The sequence below is a fragment of the Somniosus microcephalus genome, chromosome 5 (assembly GCF_052327205.1).
Source record: "Somniosus microcephalus isolate GS21.2 chromosome 5, FLI_Smic_1.0, whole genome shotgun sequence".
Lineage (NCBI taxonomy): Eukaryota > Metazoa > Chordata > Chondrichthyes > Squaliformes > Somniosidae > Somniosus > Somniosus microcephalus.
The window spans coordinates 13,704,997-13,728,601 of record NC_140991.1 but is presented as its reverse complement, the minus strand read 5'-3'; the positions used below and the strand labels follow the sequence as shown (position 1 = coordinate 13,728,601).

Sequence of the window (23,605 nt, the reverse complement as noted above, 5' to 3'; positions counted from 1 at the left end):
CAGTGATCCTAGTACCGACTCCTGGGCGACACCACTGTATACCTCCCTCCAGGCTGAAAAACAAACTTTCATCACTATTTTCTGCTTTCTGTCCCTTAGCCAGATTTGTATCCATGCTGCCACTGTCCCTATAATCCCATGGGCATTAATTTTGCTAATAAGTCTATTCTGTCTGTAGTAACACTTTCACTCTTGAGTTTTACTCCTGTTTCATTGGTCGATTTTAACTCGGGGTGGGAATCGGGGGATGTAGGACTGAAGTGGATAGTGATTTGTCCAATTTCCTGGAGCATGAGGCCTGGGAAATTTTTACTTCATTCCATGCTTTCCATGTCCCAACATGGGCTCTTGCCCAAAGCCGGCAGGAATAATGTCAACACTGGTGGGCGTGAGCGGTAAGGCCATTGTTGGGGATCCACGGAAACAGTCCTCGGCAATGGAAGCAAGGAAGGGAAGGGGGGATCAGCAAAGATCATGATTGGCGGCGGGAGAGGGTAGGGAGCAAGCCTGGGGCAGGGTATGCCAAAAGTATCCCGGTGGGTCCAGAAGGAACCTTTAAAAATAAGAAAAAATAAACTTCGCTGGCGGGAGAGTGGGATTAGCTGAAGTGCTCTTGCAGAGAGCCGGCACGGGCTCGACAGGCTGAATGACCTCCTTCTGTGCTGCAACCATTCTATGATTCTAAAAATCACTAGCCTTCGATGAGGACCACCGGGAGCTCGCAGTACCATATTGAAACAGGTCAAGTGGGTGTGGTTAACCTCACCAACCGATGTTCCCCAACATCTGACGCAAACCCACCCCAGCTAATTACAGCCACGATATAAACACCAATAAGGTATTTGAGGCAGATAATGCTTGGAGGAGGTTATTTTGGTTGGTGTCACTTTGCCCTCATAGCAATCTCTTTCTTGCCTTGGAGGTTCTGTCAGAACTTTTATTACTTTTACTTACCTCTGCTAAGGCATTACGTATTACAGTCCCAATTTGTTCAATTTATGCCCCAAAACAGGTGGTAATTCAGAGGAATATCCAGCCCATATTATTCGGTGTTTCTCTAATTTAAGTGTAAAAGTACAGCTTTGATCTGTGAACATGGTGCCGTAAATTTGTATGATTCTATGGATTTCCAAACGAAGAGTAGGAAGAGGAAATGGAAGAGGCTACATTAGAGGACTTAGAGTGAGGTATCACAGAAGACTACATGAAGAGACCTATTCATCTGGGTTTAGAGACCAATAAGGTCTCACTTAGACCTTTCTGAGCATTGCTGCTCAGAAGGCTGGGCTTTCGCACCCCCATCCACCCCCACCCCAGCCCACCCTACAGGATGTTGTTGAGAAGGTTTTTCAGCTACTGGTTAAAACAGTTTACGTCCACCAGGGGACCAACATTGTCTGTACAAGTCAAGGGTCCCATTGCCTTGAATTTCATGGCCACTAGATCCTTCTGGGCAGCAGCTTTGCCACGTTAGTCATGCAGCAGTTCACTACTGCATCAAGATCACTGGTGGATTGCACAATTCATATCCTTGAACCAGTAATACAGAAAGTGAGCTGTCCAGTTCTGCAGATAGGTAGGTGTCCCACAGTTGCACAGAACAATTGCTGTAACACACATGGCACTTAAAGCCTCAAATGACAATACCTTCATTTTATGAACTGGAAATGCTTGTATTTGATTATTTGCGCAGCTCGTGTGTGATTACAACCACCTCCATTTTGCACGTGAATACCTAATATCCAGGAAGTTGTTGTGATGCTTTCATCATGTGACAATCTACCATATCAGCCCTCATGACTCCAAGTCATGTGTCAATATGGATGCTTGGTGATCAGGGCTATCCCCTGCAGTCATGGCTTATTTAGTTAATAAGGGTGCCACAGACAGAGAAAACAACAGATATAATGAGGCCCATGCAACTAGATGAAGTGTGATAGAGCTAACTATAGGCATTCTGACACCTTGTAGATACATCTGGTGCAGCCCTGAAATACAGCCCAGCATGAGTTTCCAGAATCATTATAGCTTACTGTGGGCTATATAATATTGCGATGAGAAAGGGGTGCTGCTTTCAGAAGCTGAGGGGACCGATGAAGAAGATGCGAGTAGAGTGAGAGGGGCAGCACCACAAAGTATGAACATGGTCCACAGGAAGGGAAGGGGATAACCCAGCAGCAAGTGAAAGCAGGGCACAACTCATAGCCCAGTGCTTTCAATGATAACACCTGCCTGTTCCCTCTCCAGACACTCATAATCTCTCTCGCTGTCAAAGACTTCTGCCAATCTCCTTCATAAGATAGAAGACCAAAGATCTTCTGCCACCCTCTACTCCCAAAAGTTGCAAGCATACAGAGAAAAAAGCTGAGCACTCGACTGGTGGTAATTCTCAAGTTCATTGCCTGAACAGTAACCTGGCAGAGCAGATCACCATTTGCAGAAATCAATGGAATGAAAATTGGCCGGGTTTTACAACTGGCGGATTACACCCAGGCAGTGAAGCTGAAAATTACCTGCTCTGTGTTCAAGCCATGTTTACTTTCCATTACAACATTCACCCCAAGTACATCTACTTCATAACACCGTGGCTATCCTATGTAGCAGCTAACTTGTTTGCTCGATCACAACTACATCTATGATGTGCTCCCTAAGTGAGAAAAGGGTAAGTGGTACATCGCTGGAATGGATCTTATGGAGCCTTAGGTGCCCCCAGAATCTGGCTAAACCAGAGGGCTGCGTTCAGAATTGCTGCAAGGGCCATTTCACCTTTCATAACATCCCAAAGCAGTTCATAGAAACATAGAAAAATAGGAGCAGGAGTAGGCCATTCGGCCCTTCGAGCCTGCTCTGCCATTCAATATGATCATGGCTGATCTTCTATCTCAATACCATATTCCCGCTCTCTCCCCATACCCCTTGATGCCTTTTGTGTCTACAAATCTATACCTCCTTCTTAAATATATTCAGTGACTTGGCCTCCACAGCCTTCTGTGGTAGAGAATTCCACAGGTTCACCACCCTCTGAGTGAAGAAATTTCTCCTCATCTCAGTCCTAAATGTCCTACCCCGTATCCTGAGACTGTGACCCCTCGTTCTAGACCCCCCAGCCAAGGGAAACATCTGCCCTGCATCCAATCTGCTTGCTCTGTCAGAATTTTATACGTTTCAATGAGATCCCCTCTCATTCTTCTAAACTCTAATGAATACAGGCCTAGTTGACCCAATGTCTCCTCATACGACAGTCCTGCCATCCCAGGAATCAGTCTGGTGAACTTTTGCTGCACTCCCTCTATAGCAAGTATATCCTTTCTTAGGTAAGGAGACCAAAACTGCACACAGTACTCCAGGTGCGGTCTCACCAAGGCCCTGTAAGGGACCTATATTTGTCTTCACTAATCTTTTTCTTTTTACATACTTGTACAAGCTTTTACAATCCGCTTTTATGTTCCTTGCAAGTTTACTCTCATACTCTATTTTTCCCCTCTTAATCAATCTCTTGGTCCTTTTTTGCACAATACCCAATCTAGGATAGCCTGTTCCCTAGTTGGCTCCTCAATGTACAGGTCTAAAAAACCATCTCGTACACACTCCAGGAATTCATCCTCCACAAAATTGTTGCTAATCTGGTTTGGCCAGTCTATATGTAGATTAAAGTCACCCATGATTACTGTAGTACCCTTGTTACATGCATCTCTAATTTCCTGTTTGATGCCATCCCCTACATTACCACTATTGTTTGGAGGCCTATAGACAACTCCCACCAATGTTTTCTGCCGCTTGGTGCTTCTTAGCTCCACCCATACTGATTCTACAACTTTATTTTCTGAGCCAATATCCTTTCTCACTATTGCTCTGATTTCATCCTTTACTAACAACGCCACCCACCTCCTTTTCCTTTTTGCCTGTCCTTCCTAAATATCGAATATCCTAGGATATTCATCTCCCAGCCTTGATCACTCAAAGCCATGTCTCCGTAATCGCAATTATATCATATCCGTTTACATCTATTTGCGCTGTTAATTCGTCTACCTTATTACGAATGCTTCGTGCATTCAGATACACTGGCCTAGAAATTCAGTAAGGCGCTGCAAGCTTTGCGCCCAGTTACCGCCTAAAGAGGGTTTCTGCGCCAGTATAGGAGGTTGCGCTGATATTGAGCTCGGCGGTAATGGCGGCGGTAGCCGGTAGCGCTGCGCCGGCACCGATGACGTCATCGGTGTGCGCAGTGCCCCGTTTCCGCCCCGATGCCGGCCCGACGCCCATATTCAGTTGCCGCCACCTCCTCCGTGGCGGCCGCTACTAACATCCGGAGACCAGGGCCTTACTGCAGCCTTAGTGGGGTGCATAAAGGTGGAGGTGCGGCTGGCCGCTTTTTCGGCGGCCGCCTGCCCGCACCTCCTTCCCCGGCCTCCTCCACCACCCCCCCCCGCGGCATTGCCGGCTGCTTTCCGCGAGCCCGGCACTTCTCCGTGGTGCCGGGCTCATTTGCCGGCACAATCCAGTGGCGATCTCCCCGTTGCAGGCACCTCCACCTTAAGAGAAGGAGGAGGCCTGCAGTACCGCAGCCTGCCGCACCGCATTGGGTGGCGCAGCGGCACTTAGAGCGCTGAAATTCAGTTTCTGCGCCCCAAGCGGGGGCGGGCACACCCTGGAATAGCGGCCGGTTCCGACTTGGGGCGCAAAAAGCGAATATCGGACGGTCGCACATGGCTCCGCGCCCAGCACTAACTTTTGGCCGTTAGCCAGCTGGCAGGGCCATTGTGAATTTCTAGGCCAGTGCCTTTAGATTTGTCTTTTTAACATTTTTAGACAGCTTGACATTTTTTTGTACTATGGCCCTATTTGTCTTATTACCATTGTTTCTTACCCGGACCCTATTTGTTAGTGCACTCCTTTGTTTGTACGTTCTGTCCCTTCCTGACACAATCTGGTTTTCCTTACCCCAATCACTTTCCTGCACTGCTTCCTGGTCTTTTCTCTTTAGCATTCTAGATTTCTCTCCACCGGGACCCTCCCCCGCCCCTTATTTAGTTTAAAGCCCTATCTACCTCCCTAGTTATTCGATTCGCTCGAACTCTGGTCCCAGCATGGTTCAGGTGTCGTCCGTCCCAACGGAACAGCTCTCTTTCCCCAGTACTGGTGCCAGTGCCCCACAAATCGAAACCCATTTCTCCCACACCAATCTTTGAGCCACGCATTCATCTCCCTGATCCTATTGACCCAATGCCAATTTGCTCGTGGCTCCGGTAATAATCCAGAAATGATGACCTTTGTGGTTCTGCTTTTTAATTTAGTCCCTAGCTGCTCAAACTCTCACAGCAGAACCTCTTTCTTTGTCCTACCTATGTCATTGGTACCTACGTGGACCACGACAACTGGATCCTCCCCATCGCACTCCAAGTTCTTCTCCAGCCCAGAGGAGATAAGGAATAATAAGGGGAAAAAAACACTAGTGGGCGTAGTCTATAGGCCTCCGAACAGTTGCAACTCTGTTGGACGGAGTATCAATCAGGAAATAGTTGAGGCTTGTAATAAGGGAACATCTATAATTATGGGGGATTTTAACTATCATATTAATTGGACAAATCAAATGGGCAGGGCTGCCTTGAGGATGAGTTCATTGAGTGTATTAGGGATGGGTTTCTTGAGCAGTATGTAACTGAACCGACCAGGGGGCAAGCAACCTTAGATCTGGTCCTGTGTAACGAGACAGGATTAATTAAAAATGTCCTAGTAAAGGATCCCCTTGGAATGAGTGACCATAACATGGTTGAATTCCATATTCAATTAGAGGGTGAGAAGGTTGGATCTCAAACAAGCGTGCTAAGCTTGAATAAAGGAGACTATGAATGTATGAGAGTGGAATTGAGTAGAGTGGATTGGGAAAATAGATTAAAGGGTAAGACGATACATGATCAGTGGTGTACATTTAAGGAGTTATTTTACAATTTCCTAAAAAAATATATTCCACTGAGAAGAAAAGGGTGTAAAAGAAAAGACAGCCATCCGTGGCTAAGTAAAGAAATTAAGGATAGTATTCGACTAAAAACAAGGGCATATAAGGTAGCCAAATCTAGTGGGAGGATAGAGGATTGGGAAAACTTTAAAAGACAGCAAAAAATAACAAAAAGATTGATTAAGAAAGGGAAGATAGATTATGAAAGTAAATTAGCAAAAAATATAAAAACAGATAGTAAGAGTTTTTACAGTTATATAAAAAGAAAAAGGGTGGCTAAAGTAAATGTTGGTCCCTTAGAGGATGAGACCGGGAAATTAATGGTGGGAAATATGGAGATGGCAAAAACACTGAATGAATATTTTACATCAGTCTTTACAGTAGAAGACACTAAGAATATCCCAACACTGGACAAACAGGGGGCTATAGGGGGGGAGGAGCTAAACACGATCAAAATCACTAAGGAAGTGGTACTCGGTAAAATAATGGGACTCAAGGCGGATAAATCACCTGGACCTGATGGCTTACATCCTAGGGTCTTGAGGGAAGTGGCGGTAGGGATTGTGGATGCATTGGTAATAATTTTCCAAAACTCCCTGGACTTGGCAAAGGTCTCAGCAGACTGGAAAACTGCTAATGTAACGCCCTTATTTAAAAAGGGCAGTAGACAGAGGGCTGGAAACTATAGACCGGTTAGCCTAACATCTGTGGTAGGTAAAATATTGGAGTCCATTATTAAGGAGACAGTAACAGGACATTTGGATAATCATAATTTAATAGGACAAAGTCAGCATGGTTTTATGAAGGGGAAGTCATGTTTGACAAATTTGCTGGAGTTCTTTGAGGAAGTAACATATAGGGTGGATAAAGGGGTACCAGTGGACGTAGTGTATTTAGACTTCCAAAAGGCATTTGACAAGGTGCCACACAAAAGATTATTGCTTAAGATAAAAAATCACAGGATTGGGGGTAATATTCTGGCATGGATAGAGGATTGGCTATCTAACAGAAGGCAGAGAGTTGGGATAAATGGTTCATTCTCAGACTGGCAATCAGTAACTAGTGGTGTTCCACAGGGGTCAGTGCTGGGTCCCCAACTCTTTACAATCTATATTAACGATTTGGAGGAGGGGACTGAGTGTAACATTTCAAAGTTTGCAGATGATACTAAGATGGGAGGGAAAGTAGTGAGTGAGGAGGACATAAAAAACCTGCAAGGGGACATAGACAGGCTAAGTAAGTGGGCAGAGATTTGGCAGATGGAATACAATACTGGAAAGTGTGAGGTTATGCACTTTGGCAGGAAAAATCGTAGAGCAAGTTATCTTAATGGCAAGAAACTGGAAAGTACTGAAGTACAAAGGGATCTGGGGGTCCTGGTGCACGAAACTCAAAAGGTTAGTATGCAAGTGCAGCAAGTGATTAAGAAAGCCAATGGAATGTTGGCTTTCATTGCTAGGGGGATAGAATATAAAAATAGGGAGGTATTGCTTCAGTTGTACAAGGTATTGGTGAGACCGCACCTGGAATACTGCATACAGTTTTGGTGTCCATACTTAAGAAAAGACATACTTGCTCTCGAGTCAGTACAAAGAAGGTTCACTCGGTTAATCCCGGGGATGAGCGGATGGACATATAAGGAGAGGTTGAGTAGATTGGGACTCTACTCATTGGAGTTCAGAAGAATGAGAGGCGATCTTATTGAAACATATAAGATTGTGAAGGGGTTGGATCAGGTGGATGCGGGGAGGATGTTCCCGATGATGGGTGAAACTAGAACTAGGGGGCATAGTCTTAGAATAAGGGGCTGCTCTTTCAAAACTGAGATGAGGAGGAACTACTTCACTCAGAGGGTGGTAGGTCCATGGAATATGCTGCCCCAAAAAGCTGTAGAAGCTACATCATTACATAAATTTAAAACAGAAAAAGACAGTTTCCTAGAAGTAAAGGGAATAAAGGGTTATGGGGAGCGGGCAGGAATTTGGACATGAGAATAGGTTCGGATCGGTCATGGCCCTGTGGGTAGCGGAGCGGGCCCAGGGGCCGTGTAGCCTGATCCTGCTCCTATTTCGTGTGTCTAATTCTGTTAGATTCAGGAGATGGTTCTGTGATAGTAGATTGGCGGTTAGGATCAGATCAGCCATGATCTTATTGAATGGCGGAGCAGGCTCGAGGGGCCGATTGGCCCACTCCTGCTCCTATTTCTTATGTTCTTATGTTCTTTACCCTGGCACCAAGTAGGCAACTTAGCCATCAGGACTCACGCTCCTGGCTGCAGAGAACAGTGTCTATCCCCCTAATTATACTGTTGTGTACTGCAACCACCTTCCTCTTTACTCCCCCCACTTGAACGGCTTCCTGTACCACGGTGCCGTGGTCAGTTTGCTCGTCCTCCCCACAGTCCCCGCTCTTGTCCACAAGTTTTGCAAGAACCTCGAATCTATTGGACAAGTGCAGGGACTGAGGCTCCTGCAATACTACCTCCTGGATCCCTGTACCTGCTTCACTCGCAGTCACACCCTCCTGTCCCTGACCACCTGTCAATTCTAAAGTATTTAATCTAAGAGGTGTGGCTGCCTCCAGGAGCAAAAGGTCCAGGTAATTTTCTCCCTCCCTGATGTCTCACAATGTCCGCAGCTCGGACTCCAGCTCCTCAACTCGGAGCCGAAGTTCCTCAAGCCGCAGACACTTACCGCAGATGTAGTCCCCCTGGACAAAAATGTCCACAAGCGCCCACATATTGCAGTAGCAACACATCTCCTGTTCTGCCATTATTTTGTTTATTTAATTAATTAGTTTAGTGTTAATCAAATTATTTACCTCGTTTAATTTATTAAATTAATTAAATTAAGTTTAGTTCTTAAAATTTTGCTATGTTTTATATGTTAACTTAAAATTTAGCCCACAATCACTACCAATCACTTACCTGCCTTACCTGTGACATCACACTGCCATTTTCTCTTGTTGATGCAGGTCTGCTGCTGCTTTTATCCCCGCTCTTAAGCCTCGGTCTGCTCCCACTCAGGTTCGCCGCCGCTCTGCGGGAGAAGTTAGGAAAATCAAGCACCTCCTTCCCCCACTTCACCAAACTTCCACACTTACCAAACTCCCAGTTGTTCACTCTGTGCTTGTGCATTCACAGGCCCCTGTATTTGTACTGTTTGTAACCCAGATGACTCAGCACTGCTCTGCTACTGTTTCAGGAACCAGTTTAATCTAGTTAGCTAATTAACTAATAGTTCACAGTCAATAAAGTACTTCTGAAGTTTATAGTCACTGTCGGGAAATGTGGCAACCTATTCCAGAAACAGCAATGAGATAAGTCACCAGATAATGGGGGAAAAATTAGTGTGGTTTGCACCATACGTTAGCACCAGGAGATGGTGCTGAAATGCTGTTGAAAGCTTTAATGACAGCTGATGCTGGTTCCAGTGCCGCATGCCATATGGGTGGTCCCGGTAGCGCTGCCAGTAAACCCTAGTGCCAGGGAGCACGCCATCATGGAGATCATGACGTCAGTGAGTGTGCAAGACTCACTGGATGCCCGAACTCCAACATTGGTTTTAGCCACTTACTTTAACGGCAGTGCAGATCAATGACAGGCAGAGCTGGCATCTAGAAGCAGAAAGCAGGCTGCGGCAGCATTACTTAAAGGCACCATCACAATCAGCTGTACCTGACAGTGCCTGCTTGCTACTTCCTGCAAGTGAAACAGCTCTTTTTAGTTATTTCAAGATTTTATGGTGACAGCGAGTATTCATGCAAGTGCAGAAGCCACTCATTATTTGTTAAAGGCTTCTGCTCACAACACTTCCTCACAGTCATGGGGGCTGCAGGATTGCGGCATTACTTCAGGAGGACGACAAGGCAGAGGAGGAAGAGGAGGAGGAGGACAAGAAGGATAAGGATGAGGAGGAGGAGGATGAGGCAGAGGAAGAAGAGGATGAGGAGGAGGACGACAAAAAGGAAGAGGACAAGGTGGAGGAGGACAAGGCAGAGGAGGAGGAAGAGGACGAGGAGGTGGAGGAACAGGAGGAAGGGCGGAGGCTGTCTGTGACTGCTGAATCAGACTCCGATTCAAATAAATGAAACCCCAGATCCCCGTAGCTCACCACATCCCCATCATACAATCACTGTCTCATGGTGTATCACAGCATCCTCCTGAGCACAAAGGTGAAATGAACATATAAACATATCACAAATATCACATGAATTCTAATAACTAATGACCCTTGTGCCTGCCATAGTTGAATAGCTGTCATTGTGTGCAAGGTGTGAGATGTGGGCATGAGTGTTGCTAGGTAGAGATTGTTGGTGGGTGTGTGCTGGAAGTGTGGTACATTGAGCAGTGTGTGAAGATTGTGGTACAGATGGTGGTATGTAGCATTTGTTGAAGCCTTCATTCACCCTGACTACCCGTGTTAGCTCGTTAAACTTCCTCCTGCACTGGGTGTGGGACCTGGGGATCACAGTGCTGCCCGTGACGTGGTGTGCCACCTACCTCCACATAGTCCGGCAGACATGTGGCAAGGGCCTCCTGCCAGTTGGTACAGGACCGCCTACCTTCTCTCCACTGCTAAAACCAATGCCTCCCAAGCTTCCTTGGAAAACCCCCGGGCACTCTCCCTGGGACGGCAACCTGCATTTGTCATAGAGTCATAGAGTCATAGAGTTTTACAGCACAGAAAGAGGCCCTTCGGCCCATCGTGTCTGCGCCGCCCATCCCTCCCTGTCCAGTCTAATCCCATTTTCCAGCATTTGGTCCATAGCCTTGTATGCAATGGCATTTCAAGTGCTCATCCAAATGCTTCTTGAATGTTGTGAGGGTTCCTGCCTCTACCACCCTTTCAGGCAGTGAGTTCCAGCTTCCAACCACCCTCTGGGTGAAAAAGTTCCTCCTCAAATCCCCCCTAAATCTCCTGCCCCTTACCCTGAATCTGTGCCCCCTTGTTATTGACCCCCCTACTAAGGGGAAAAGTTCCTCTTTATCTACCCTATCTATGCCCCTCATCATTTTGTACACCTCAATCAGGTCCCCCCTCAGCCTTCTTTGCTCCAAGGAAAACAACCCCAGCCTGTCCAGTCTCTCTTCATAGCTGAGGCGCTCCATCCCAGGTAACATCCTGGTGAATCTTCTCTGCACCCTCTCCAAAGCAATCACATCCTTCCTATAGTGAGGCGACCAGAACTGCACACAGTACTCCAGCTGTGGCCTCACCAGCGTTTTGTACAGCTCCATCATAACCTCCCTGCTCTTATATTCTATGCCTCTGCTAATGAAGGCAAGTATCCCATAAGCCTTTTTAACCACCTTATCTACCTGTTCCGCTGCCTTCAGGGAATTATGTACATGTACACCAAGGTCCCTCTGACCCTCTGTACTTCCTAGGGTCCTACCACTCATTGTGTATTCCCTTGCCTTATTTGTCCGTCCAAAATGCATCACCTCGCACTTTTCCGGGTTAAATTCCATTTGCCACTTTTCCGCCCATCTGACCAACCCGTTAATATTGTCCTGTAGCCTGAGGCTTTCCTCCTCGCAATTTACCACCCCACCAATTTTCGTGTCATCCGCGAACTTACTGATCATACCCTTTACATTCTCATCCAAATCATTAATGTAGATCACAAACAGCAAGGGACCCAGCACCGATCCCTGAGGTACCCCACTGGACACAGGCTTCCAGTCACAAAAGCAACCTTCGACCATCACCCTCTGCCTCCTGCCACTCAGCCAGTTTAGGATCCAACGCGCCAAGGCCCCCTGCATCCCATGGGCTCTTACCTTCTTGACCAGTCTGCTATGCGGGACCTTGTCAAAAGCTTTACTGAAGTCCATGTAAACCACATCCACAGCATTTCCCTCATCCACACACCTAGTCACCCCCTCGAAAAATTCAATCAGATTGGTCAGACATGATTTACCCTTGACAAAGCCATGCTGACTATCCCCGATTAAGCCTTGCCTCTCCAAGTGGAGACTAATTTTGTCCCTCAGGATTTTTTCCAATAATTTCCCTACCACAGATGTTAGGCTCACTGGCCTGTAATTCCCTGGTTTATCCCTGCTACCCTTCTTGAATAATGGTACTACATTAGCTGTTCTCCAGTCCTCTGGTACATCCCCTGTGGCCAGAGAGGTTCTGAAAATTTGTGTCAGAGCCCCTGCAATCTCCTCCTTTGCCTCACACAACAGCCTGGGATACATCTCGTCCGGGCCTGGGGATTTATCCACTTTTTGGCCTGCTAAAACCGCTAGTACCTCCTCCCTCTCGATGCTAATATGTTCAAGTATGTCACAGTCCCCTTGCCCGACTTCTATATCTACATCGTCTTTCTCCATAGTGAACACTGAGGCAAAAAATTCATTTACAAATTCATTCATTTGTAAATAAGTGCTCCTTCCCTTTTTCCTTCTTCTTATGGTTGTTGAGGCAGCTGTACACGCAACAATGCTGAGAATGAGGTGCTGCAGCATCAACAGACCTCCCCTTTAAGCAGTGAAAAAAGCCTGTGGCAATCATTACTTGCGTTTAGACTACGCTCGATATTGGTCCAACTATTCAGTGTAATGCCAATGAGCTTGGGTTTTTAGACTAGATTTATGGCTCCAATCTTTTTAATGAGAAGTGAGGATGAATTCTGCGTGCAGTCTAGATGATTTTCACCCGGTGCTAATTCACCATTTTTAGTCTAAACACTGCCCATTCCTTGGCTATAACGAATATCTAGCCTGAGTGGGGCTTGAATCCAGTGAAGTGTGAGGTAATTTATTTGACGAGGGCTAAGAAGGCAAGGGAATACACAATAAATGGTAGGATACTGAGTAACGTAGAGGAACAGAGGGACCTTTGAGTGTATGTCCACATATCCCTGAAGGTAGCAGGACAGATAAATAAGGAGCTGAAGAAGGCATACGGGCTACTTTCCTTCATTAGCCGAGGCATAGAATATGAGGAGAGAAATAAAAACAAAATGCTGGAAATATTCAGCAGGTCAGGCAGCATCCGTGGAGAGAGAAACAGAGTTAAATTGAATCGTTTCATGTTAACTCTGTTTCTTTCTCCACAGATGCTGCCTGACCTGCTGAGTATTTCCAGCATTTTCTGTTTTTATTTCAAATTTCCAGCATCCGCAGTATTTTGCTTTTGTATAAGAGCAGAGAGGTTATGTTAGAACTGTATAAAACTGTATATCCTGCTGACCTGCTGAGTGTTTCCAGCACTTTCTGTTGTTATTTCAGATTTCCAGCATCCGCAGTATTTTACTATTGTATAAAACACAAGTTAGGCTACAGCTAGAGTACTGCATGCAGTTCTAGTCACCATATTACAGGAAAGATGTGATTGCACTAGAGAGGGTACAGAGGAGATTTACCAGGATGTTGCCTGGACTGGAGAATTTTAGCTATGAGCAAAGACTGGATAGGCTGAGGTTGTTTTCTTTGGAACAGAGGAGGCTGAAGGAAGACTTACAAGAGGTGGAGAAAATTATGAGGGGCCTAGAAAGAATGGATAGAAAGCACCTATTTCCCTTAGCAGAGAGGTCAATAACCAGGGAGTATAGATTTAAAGTAATTGGTAGAAAGATTAGAGGGGAGTTGAGGAGAACTTTTTTCACCTAGAGGGTGGTGGGGGTTTGGAACTCACTGCATGAAAGGGTGGTAGAGGCAGAAACACTCATCACATTTAAAAAGTACTCGGATATGCACTTGAGATGTCGTAAACTGCAAGGCTATGGATCAAGAGCTGGAAAGTGGGATTAGGCTGGATCGTGCTTCTTTGACCGGCGCCCTTCTGCGCCGTAAATTTCTATGATTCCATGAACCTGCAACCTTCTGATGAGAAAGCTACCACTGAGCCAAGGCTGACACCCTAGGTTAAGAAGAGGATTTGATGATTGGCAAATGATGTTTAATGTAGACAAATGTAAAGTAATGAAACTAGTAAAGGAAAATAAACAGTGGTTATATGAAATAACCACTTCCATCAAATCTTTTCTGAACCTTCTCTGTTCTTGTTAAGAGAGCATGAATGGGGATCCCTTTGTTTCATTCGTTGGGTCAGCCCACGTGAACCGTATGCGCCCCTGGGATACATGGGCCTCTACCCGCGGGTACCCGCGAGTCTCCGTACTTCCTGGACCACCAGGTACGCGGGCGTTTTATTTATGGTTCGGAGGCATTTCCGCACGGGACGCCTCTGATCACAAGTTCAGGGCCAATGTCTCATCTAAAGATTGCACCTCTAACAATTGAGGTGCTGCAAACACTGACAAGCACTGCACAAAGGTAGAAGGTTGCTCCCAGGCTCTCCAATGACTCCCTCCATATGCTTTTGGAGGGAGTCATAGCACAATGGGAGGTTCTCTTCTATTCCAAGGGCGGAAGAGACCTCACCAGGACACCAACATAACCTGGTTGCACATTGCACAGGAGGGCAAAAGGAGGGATATCGTCAGGAGTCCCTGGCTGCAGTGGCGCCAACCTTTCAATGATCTCAGTGGATCACGAAACGTTACTGCAAAGCCGCACTCAAACTCAAGCTGCGCCACTCAACACATCCCCATCACTTTGCTTTCCATACCCTTCTCCTGCACATCCTTACTCACACCAACTTACCTTGCACCTCCACACATCCCTCTCTATCTACATTATCACTTCCCCATCTCACTAGCCACCCATCACACTGACCCTCATCCTACTGCAAGCATACCAACTAACAACACACAAGGGTAGGTCTTATGTTCATTAATAAATAGACATTCTTATTATGAACACAGCTAGCTTTTCCTAGTTACTTTATTGAGCACATGTGGACTGGATACAGTGCCTGTAGAGGCTTCCATCTTGACTGCTGTCTTGTGGGTAGCCTAGTGCCTCATGGGTAATGTAGTCTTAATATATATACAGCTGGGTAGTGTAGTCTTATACATACAGCTATATACAGCTCTACACAGCTCTACGGCTCCACCTAGTGTCCACTATAGAATGACATGTTATTGATCATTACATCCCCCTTTCTTTGAGGTTTAACAAAATCAATATCAATCAACTTTCAAGAAAACAATAAAGATAATATCAGTAACACTTTTGTTAGTGCTCTATAAACATAAACATTTTCAAAACAGTCAACACATTTTCAAAGCTTTACATTGTACTCAAAGATTAAGTCTATCAGGCTTTTTTACTTCACGTGTGGATCTTCTCAACACGGGTAAGTCTGATGTGTCTTCATGAGATTGTTCTGGCGGTGAATGACAAGATGCAGTTGCGGCATTGTCATCAATCTGCTCTTGTATAGATCGAGGTCTCCTTGCGATCTTTGCTTGGAGAGGGTTTCAGTGTTTCCTTCACTCTTCATGCCATAACTCTCAATGTAGTCAATGCACTCTCGAAAAACTGCTGGCAGCTGGATCCCATCATACAGCATAGTCCTCTCAGCAGCCTCGGCTAATGGAACACCAAAGATTGGCCTGAGGGAAGAAGGAGTATCCACCGGAACTGCTTCCTGCTCTGGTGCAGGCTTCTTCTTTTTCTTTTTCTCTTTCCACTGCTTAACAACATCTGCTGCGGTTATATCTTTGGACTTTTTCTCCTTGTGTTTTTCCTCTTTGTGCTTTTCTTCCTTTGGCTTCTCTTTGATCTTAAAGTCTTTTTCTTTCTTCTTGGAGAAACTAGGCTTTTTGAAGACATGGATACCCTTTGGCCTTTTCATCCTTGATGGGCTCTCTGCTTCATCACCTGAGTCATCTGGTCTGCTTATGGCACAGTTTATACGGTAGACTCTCTTGACCAGTTCTAAGTCTTCACAAGCTTTGTCACCTAGTATCGAATCAAGTCTTTCAGCCACAACAGAAAACATGAGATGATGCACTTTGTCTTTGACTGTCACTTTAAGTCTGCATACACCTAAGCTATCTATTTTCTGTCCATTATAGCTCTTCAGTAGTACTGACTTTTTCTGTATTTTGGGCTTTTCTTTCATATTTTTTATGTCACTCATACTGATTAAGTTTGCTTTTGCCCCAGTGTCCAGTTTCAATGTAACTAATGCTCCATTTATCTGCAGTGGGATCATCCATTTGTCCACTTTTACTGCATTAACTTTATGTTCAGCATTGTCCATTTCTGAGGGCTGCACATTTTCTGTATCCTTTTTGATATCGTCACATGACACCATTCGTACAAAAATTGTCTCACTTAAATCAGTGTCCTCAATTACATTAACTCGTTGCCCTTTCTTAGTTTTTACTTTTGAAAAGCATTGTTTGGCAAAGTGATTCTTTTCATTACACTTTGTGCACATTTTTCCAAACGCTGGGCATTGTCTTAACTGGTGTTTGTAACCACAGCGTTTACAATTAAAAATTTCATCTTCCGATTGCTTTTCATTTCTGTTCTGCCCACGTTTCTTCCCCTTGTAGGACACAGCACCGACAGCAGCATTATCACTCATTACAATCGCATCATTATTGATTTCACTGAAAGTCTTCGCGTGCTTTCGAGCTAGCTCACTGGCTTGGCATATTTTCACCGCATTTTCCAAATTTAGTTTGGTTTCTCTCAACAGACGTTCCCTGACTTTTTTATCATGAATACCAAACACAATCTGGTCACGAATCATGGATGCTTTGAGCTCAGAGAAATTACATGTCTGTGTTTTCAGTTTCAGATCAGTTATAAAGCTATCAAAAGTCTCATTTTGCTGCTGTGTCTGAGAACGGAAGATGTATCTTTCATAGGTCTCATTCTTTTTGGGAGAGCAATGTGCATCAATTTTTTTTAGCACATCTTCTAATTTTTCTCTGTTCTCCTCTGGATTAAATACAAATGTATTAAATACCTCTATCGCCTGTGGGCCTGCAACCGTAAGCAGCAACGCTATCTTCCTTGCATCTGGCTTCGTACCGAATCCGATGGCTGCAATGTAGAGTTTGAATTGTTGTTTAAGAGTCTGCCAATTGTAGTCGAGATTTCCTGTGAGTTTCAAACGCTCTGGTGGCTTCAAATTCTCCATGTCACTTTTCACAATTTTTTAGCAGATCTTCACCATCCTGGTACCATCTTATGTTCATTAATAAATAGACATTCTTATTAGGAACACAGCTAGCTTTTGCTAGTTACTTTATTGAGCACATGTGGACTGGGTACAGTGTCTGTAGAGGCTTCCATCTTGACTGCTGCCTTGTGGGTAGCCTAGTGCCTCATGGGTAATGTAGTTTTAATATATATACAGCTGGGTAGTGTAGTCTTATACATACAGCTATATACAGCTCTACACAGCTCTACAGCTCCAACTAGTGTCCACTATAGAATGACATGTTATTGATCATTACAGTAGGCACTTGAGAAGTTTAGCGAATGTCCATGTGAAGTTTCTGGTAATGTGTTGTCATACAGTGAAATCTATATTTTCAACACTGCCCCTCATTGGACCGATCTGTGCGCACCTTGAGAAGTGTCTTACTGAGTTCCAGTGAATGTTGAGATATACCTTCCCCCCCACCCCCCGCTATAGTGATGAGTGTGGATGGAATGGCTTGGACATTAAAGGGATGCTTTACGATGCTGGTGTGGGATGGTGTCAACCTGGCGCATCATGTGGCAGCCAGGGCTTACAGCATCAAGTGAAGTAAATCTGGCCATGGTGATACCATCGCTGGCCTCCCGGGCAGCAATGTTGTCAGGGGCTGATGTCCTGTGTCCTGTGCAGCATCAGGTGATGGCGGAGAAGGTTGGTCTTATTGTTGGTACTGCTGGTGTGCCTGGTGATGGTGGTGTTGGAGCTGAGCATGGAAAGAATCAGAGGAGCAAGGTGAGATAGTTTCGAGGGCACCGATGTTGCTGCAATAGATGGCAGCTGCAGGTGAGATGACAAAAGCGATCTGTCAATGGTGAGAGAGGTTGTTCCAATGAGGTGGCACTGGACATACAGTTGGCTCTAAACACTTGCAAGCTAAAGAAATCTCTGTATGTCTTACAAATGCAGTTTCTATGCTCTGAAACTGACCATCTGCAACATGGCATCCTTTACACCACTTCTGCAGCTGTCAGCTTATCAGATACATCAGAGCAGACTCAACTCATGCCAGGGTGAGCTGGCGTGTTCCCCGAGCAGCAAGTAACCTGTGGGGAGCACGTAAAATTGGAAGGAAGCCTCAAAATATCATTAAATTGGCTCTTAACAAGCCATTTAAAGAGCTCAATTGTCTCCCCCGCCGCTTGGTGTTGGGTCAGTTCTCCGCAGACAGACCCGACATCTGGGAGACTCGCATGGAGGCGGGTTGACAGCGGGTTTCCTACCCGTTGTCAAGCTTTGCTATTTTGACAGCGGACCTGCCTCTAAACCCGCCCTCTGAGCGCCGGCAAAATCCAGCCTGAAGTGTCAGCCTAGATTATGTGATCAAGTCCAAGTGTGTGTCTTAAGCTCAGCTTTTATTCATCATATCAGGGAATAATGGCTAGTTCAACATTATTGCATCCACACTTTGTTAGCAACACTCAGCATCTTTAGCTTTTAGATTTGTTTTGCTGTGCAAGACTCTTACTGACTACTTTCATTTCATGCTTTATAGCAGCTTCGTCAGCATACCCGATGGAAGCTTACCAGAGACCTCCTTCAATGCTACATCAACCTACGGCTGGTAAGTAATGAATAAAGAGACTTGAACAGCTGGACACGTCAGACACTTTTTAAAAGTGCTGCAGTTTTAAGGAAGGTTCAGTGGTGCACAGCATTGCTAGTCCAAAGTTACAATTGAAACTCACTCCAGATACTTTTCTCATGCCCAACGCAAAAGTACGTCCCCTATGAATCAAAATATAATATTATGTGTGAAGTAATCAGGGATATGAGGTTTCAGGGTGAACAATGAATACTTTTTAGCATTAATTATGCATTGGAATTCGTAAACGATCTCACCATGAAATGTGATTTAGCAAAAGTGGACTGGAAACAGCTACTTGAAGGTAAATCAGTGTCAAAGCAGTGGGAGACATTCAAGGAGGTGATAGTGAGGGTCCAGAGCAAATATATTCCCACAAAGAAAAATTGTGGGACTCCCAAATCTAGAGACCCCTGGCATACAGGGTAGGATAAGGGAAAAAAGCGAAGCTTATGTCACATACCGAGAGCTCAATACTACAGAAAGCCTAGAGGAGTATAGAAAGTGCAGGGGTGAAATTAAAAAGGAGATTAGGAAAGCAAAGAGAGGGCATGAAAAAATATTGCCAAGTCAAATCGAGGAAAAAGATGTTTTATAAATACATAAAGAGCAAGTGAATAACCAAGGAAAGAGTAGGGCCTATTAGAGACCAAAAAGGTAACCTCTGTGTGGAGGCGGAAGACGTGGTTATGGTTATTAATGAATATTTTGCATCTGCCTTCACATATGCGAGGGACGATGCAGACATTGTAGTTAAGGAAGAGGAGTGTGAAATATTAGATAGGATAAACATAGAGAGAGAGGAAATATTGGCCCAGAAACTCGGGTCTCCACGGGTGAGTACGCACGGGGTACTCACCCGTAGGCCCGATGGAAGTGCCGGTTTTCTGCATGCACTGCGCATGCGCGGGAAACCGGCACTTCCGTTCCTCTGAACGAAAAGGTTCAGAGGTCGAACGCGTGCGCGGGGGAGGCTGCGCGTACGCATGGAACTTCGTTTTTTTTTACAGGTTTCTCCGGGAGGGTAAGCCTGCAGAATTTAGAAATAGAAAAAGCAGGCGTAAGGCCTGCTTTTTACAAGGTAAGTGGTGAATTAATTAAAATTAAAACATTTTTTCCACAGGTTTATTAGTTTTTTAATACTTTAAAGCAAGGTAAGTTTATTTTTAGCCCCATTAGTATATAAAATTATTTTTTTCAAAAATTTAAATTATTGTTTAAAATAGTTATTTCATGTAATTTATAGTTTATTTAAAAAATGATTAAAAAAAAAATTTATTTGAAGATTTAGTGCTATTTTGGGGCTGTAGTATTTATAAGTCTTGACAGCACTTCCTGTCAGACTTATGAATGGAGCATTCCCTGCTCCGATTGGCTCCCCATGGCCCATGTGATCCCAGGGGACGCATCGAACTAACTGCGCCCCTGGGATATGCAAGCACTGCGCGCCGGCAGCTGGTCCAGGCCCCGGATCGGAATTCCACGGGGCTCTACAGCTCAACGGCCAGCGTGCAAGGTAAGTGCAGATCGGGGGCTTGCACCCGCGGGAAGCCCCCGACCCGAATTTCTGGGCCAAGAGGTTTAGCATCTTTGAAATTAGATAAATTGCAAGAGCTGGATGAAATGTGTCCCAGGCTGTTAAGAGAGGCAAGGGAGGAAATAGCGGAGGCTCTGACCATCATTTTCCAATCCTCTCTGGCTGCAGGCGTGGTGCCAGAGGACTGGAGGAATGCTAATGATGTGTCATTGTTTAAAACGTGAGAAAGGGATAGACCGAGTACTTACAGGCCAGTCAGCCTAATCTTGGTGGTGGGAAAATTATTGGAATAAATTCTGAGAGACTGTATAAATCATCATTTAGACGGTCACGGATTACTCAAGGACAGTCAGCATGGATTTGTTAAGGGAAGGTCAAGTCTGACTAACTTGATTGAATTTTTTTGAGAATGTAATGAGGAAGGTCGATGAAGGTAGTGCATTTGATGTAGTCTACATGGATTTTAGCAAGGTTTTTGGCAAGGTCCCACATGGTTGGTCAAAAATGTAAAAGCCCATGGGATCCAAGGGAAACTGGCAAGGTAGATCCAAAATTGGATCAGTGGCAAGAAGCAATGTGTAATGGCCAGCAGGTGATTTTGTGACTGGAAGGCTTTTCAATACTAGGTCCCTTGCCTTTTGTGGTATATATCAATGATTTAGACTTCAATGTAGGGGGCAAGATTAAGTAGCTTGTAGATGATACAAAAATTGGCCGTGTGGTTGATAGTGAGGAAGATAGCTGTAGACTGCAGGAAGATGTCAATGGACTGGTCTGGTGGGCAGAAAAGTACCAAATGGAATTCAATCCAGAGAAGTGTGAGGTAATGCATTTGGTGAGGGCTAACAAGGCAAGGGAATACACAATGGCCCTGAATTTGCGGTTGAAGGCTTCCTGCGGGGAAATGCCTCAGATCCACAAATAAAATGCCCACATACCTGGTGGTCTGGGAAGTATGGAGACTTGCACTCCTGGGCCTCTCCGGGTACCCGTGGGTAGAGGCCCACATATCCTACTGGCGCAGGCAGTTCACAAGCGCCCCTGGGATCACGTGGGCCAGGCCAATGAATGAAAGAAGGGGGATCCCCATTGGTGCTGATGGGGATTCTGTATGTACGGAAACCCCATAAGCATGAATGGGAATATCCCCAAAAATACATGTACACATCAAATAAATGTTTAAAAATTACATATTTAAAATTAACTAAAATGCCATTTAATAAAATATTTTAAACACAAATTTGATTTTTTGAAAAATAAATTTAAATGATTTAAATGGGCCAGAAATAAACTTACCTCATTCGACAGGGTTTTTAATGTATAAATGATTGATAAAATTATGTTTTTTAAAACTCTTACGCTGGTAAAAAGGGGCCGTCTGCCTGCTTTTACCAGGCATAAGAATTTCACGGGCATTCGCTGGGCAGAAGGTGGGCAAATAGCCCTTTTCCCGGGGATGCGGATGATCTCTTAAGAAAATTTGTGTGCAAAAACCCGGAACTTGCGGGGCCCTTATGGGCATGTACACACCTCGTACGCGCCCGTAGGGGCCGCAAATTATGGCCCAATAAATGGTAGGATACTGAAAAATGTAGAGGGACCTTGGAGTGCATGTCCACAGATCCCTGAAGCTAGCAGGACAGGTAGATAAGGTGCAAAAGAAGGCAAACGAAATACTTTCCTTTTTTAGCTGAGGCATAGAATATAAGAGCAGAGAGGTTAACACCAGTTAGGCCGTGGCTAGAGCACTGCATACAGTTCTGGTCACCACATTACAGGAAAGATGGGATTGCACTAAAAAGGGTACAGAGGAGATTTACGAGGATGTTGCCAGGACTGGAGAATTTTAGCTTTGAGGAAAGATTGGATAGGCTGGGGTTGTTTTCTCAGGAACAGTGGAGGCTGAGGGGAGACTTAATTGAGGTGTATAAAATTATGAGGGTCCTCGATAGAGTGAATAGGAAGCACTTCAGCAGAGAGATCAATAACCAGGGGGCATAGATTTAAAGTAATTGGCAGAAGGATTGGAGGGGAGTTGAGGAGAACTTTTTTCACTCAGAAGCCTGAAACTCACTGCCTGAAAGGGTAGTAGAGGCAGAAGCCCTCATCACATTTCAAAAGTACTTGGATACGCACTTGAGATGCTGTAAACTGCAAGGCCACGGATCGAGAGCTGGAAAGTGGGATTAGGCTGGATCGCTCTTTTTCGACCGGCACAGAAACGATAGGGCGATTGGCTCCCTTCTGTGCCCTAAATTTCTATGATTCTATGAACCTGCAACCTTCTGGTGAGACAGCTACCACTGAGCCAAGGCTGACACCCGAGGTTGGGAAGAAGTTTTGATGATTAGCAAATGATGTTTAATGTAGACAAATGTAAAGTAATGAAACTAGCAAAGGAAAATAAACAGTGGTTATATGAAATAACCACCTCCATCAAATCCTTTCTGAACCTAATACAAAAAGAAAATACTGCAGATGCTGGAAATCTGAAATAAAAACAGAAAATGCTGGAGAAACTCAGCAGGTCAGGTAGCATCTGTGAAGAGAGAAACAGAGTTAATGTTTCAGGTCGATGACCTTTCGCCAGAACCGGAAAAAAGCAGGAAATGGAACAGATTTTAAAGCAAGTGTAGAGGTTGGGAAAGGGTGGAAGCTCGAGGAACAGCACCTCATCTTTCGATTAGGCACTTTACAGCCTTCTGGACTCAACATAGAGTTCAACAATTTCAGATCATAACCTCGGCCCCTATCATATACATATATATATATATTTTATCCACACTCTTGTCTTTTTTTCTTCTCCCACACAGGGCAGCTGTCTTTCATTCTGCCAGCGCAATTCACACTTCATCTAGAGCCATCCTTTGTTTCTTAACCTGTCCCATTACCATCTCCTTTTGCCTCGAATATCTCTTAATGTCTCTTAACCTCTTCCGCCTTCTATCCTATCACAGACCTTCCCTGTTGTTCTTTCATCCCCTGCCCCCTTTCCCAGCCTCTACACTTGCTTTAAAATCTGTTCCATTTCCTGCATTTTTCCAGTTCTGACGAAAGGTCATCGACCGGAAACGTTAACTCTGTTTATCTCTTCACAGATGCTGCCTGACCTCTCTGAACCTTCTCTGTTCTTGTTAAGAGGGCCTATGTTTCACAACCAAAGCCTTTCACTCCTGGTATAATATCACTCCATAGGGCAGAATGCCCTCTTTGTTGCATCTGGGAAATGCTCAGTTCCTGGGGACAGTGAAGAGGACAAGTGGGTGGAGAACTGTTAGGTCAGGTCACTGCCCCAATACACTGACCCAGAATTTCTGAGGGGTGGGGACCCTAAAGGTATTGTAACTGGGTCTGTGCCTGCAGTAGGTGCAATCCAGTCATGGTACTTTCAGCTGCTCTATAAAATTATTTTTGGTGAGTTTGTGACAGATGTTTAAAGATTGGTG

General features: G+C 44.9%; 1 protein-coding gene across 5 annotated transcripts in view; it reads left to right on the top strand.

The window, feature by feature from the left end:
• The window catches only part of LOC147116898 (uncharacterized), a 347,723-nt gene that overhangs the window by 273,874 nt on the left and 50,244 nt on the right, over positions 1–23,605 (top strand). For all 5 annotated transcript variants that reach the window (XM_085987340.1, XM_085987341.1, XM_085987339.1 and 2 more), the window contains one exon: positions 18,533–18,601. In XM_085987340.1, coding sequence (XP_085843466.1) covers positions 18,533–18,601 — 69 coding nt within the window. The remainder of the gene's footprint in view (positions 1–18,532; positions 18,602–23,605) is intronic.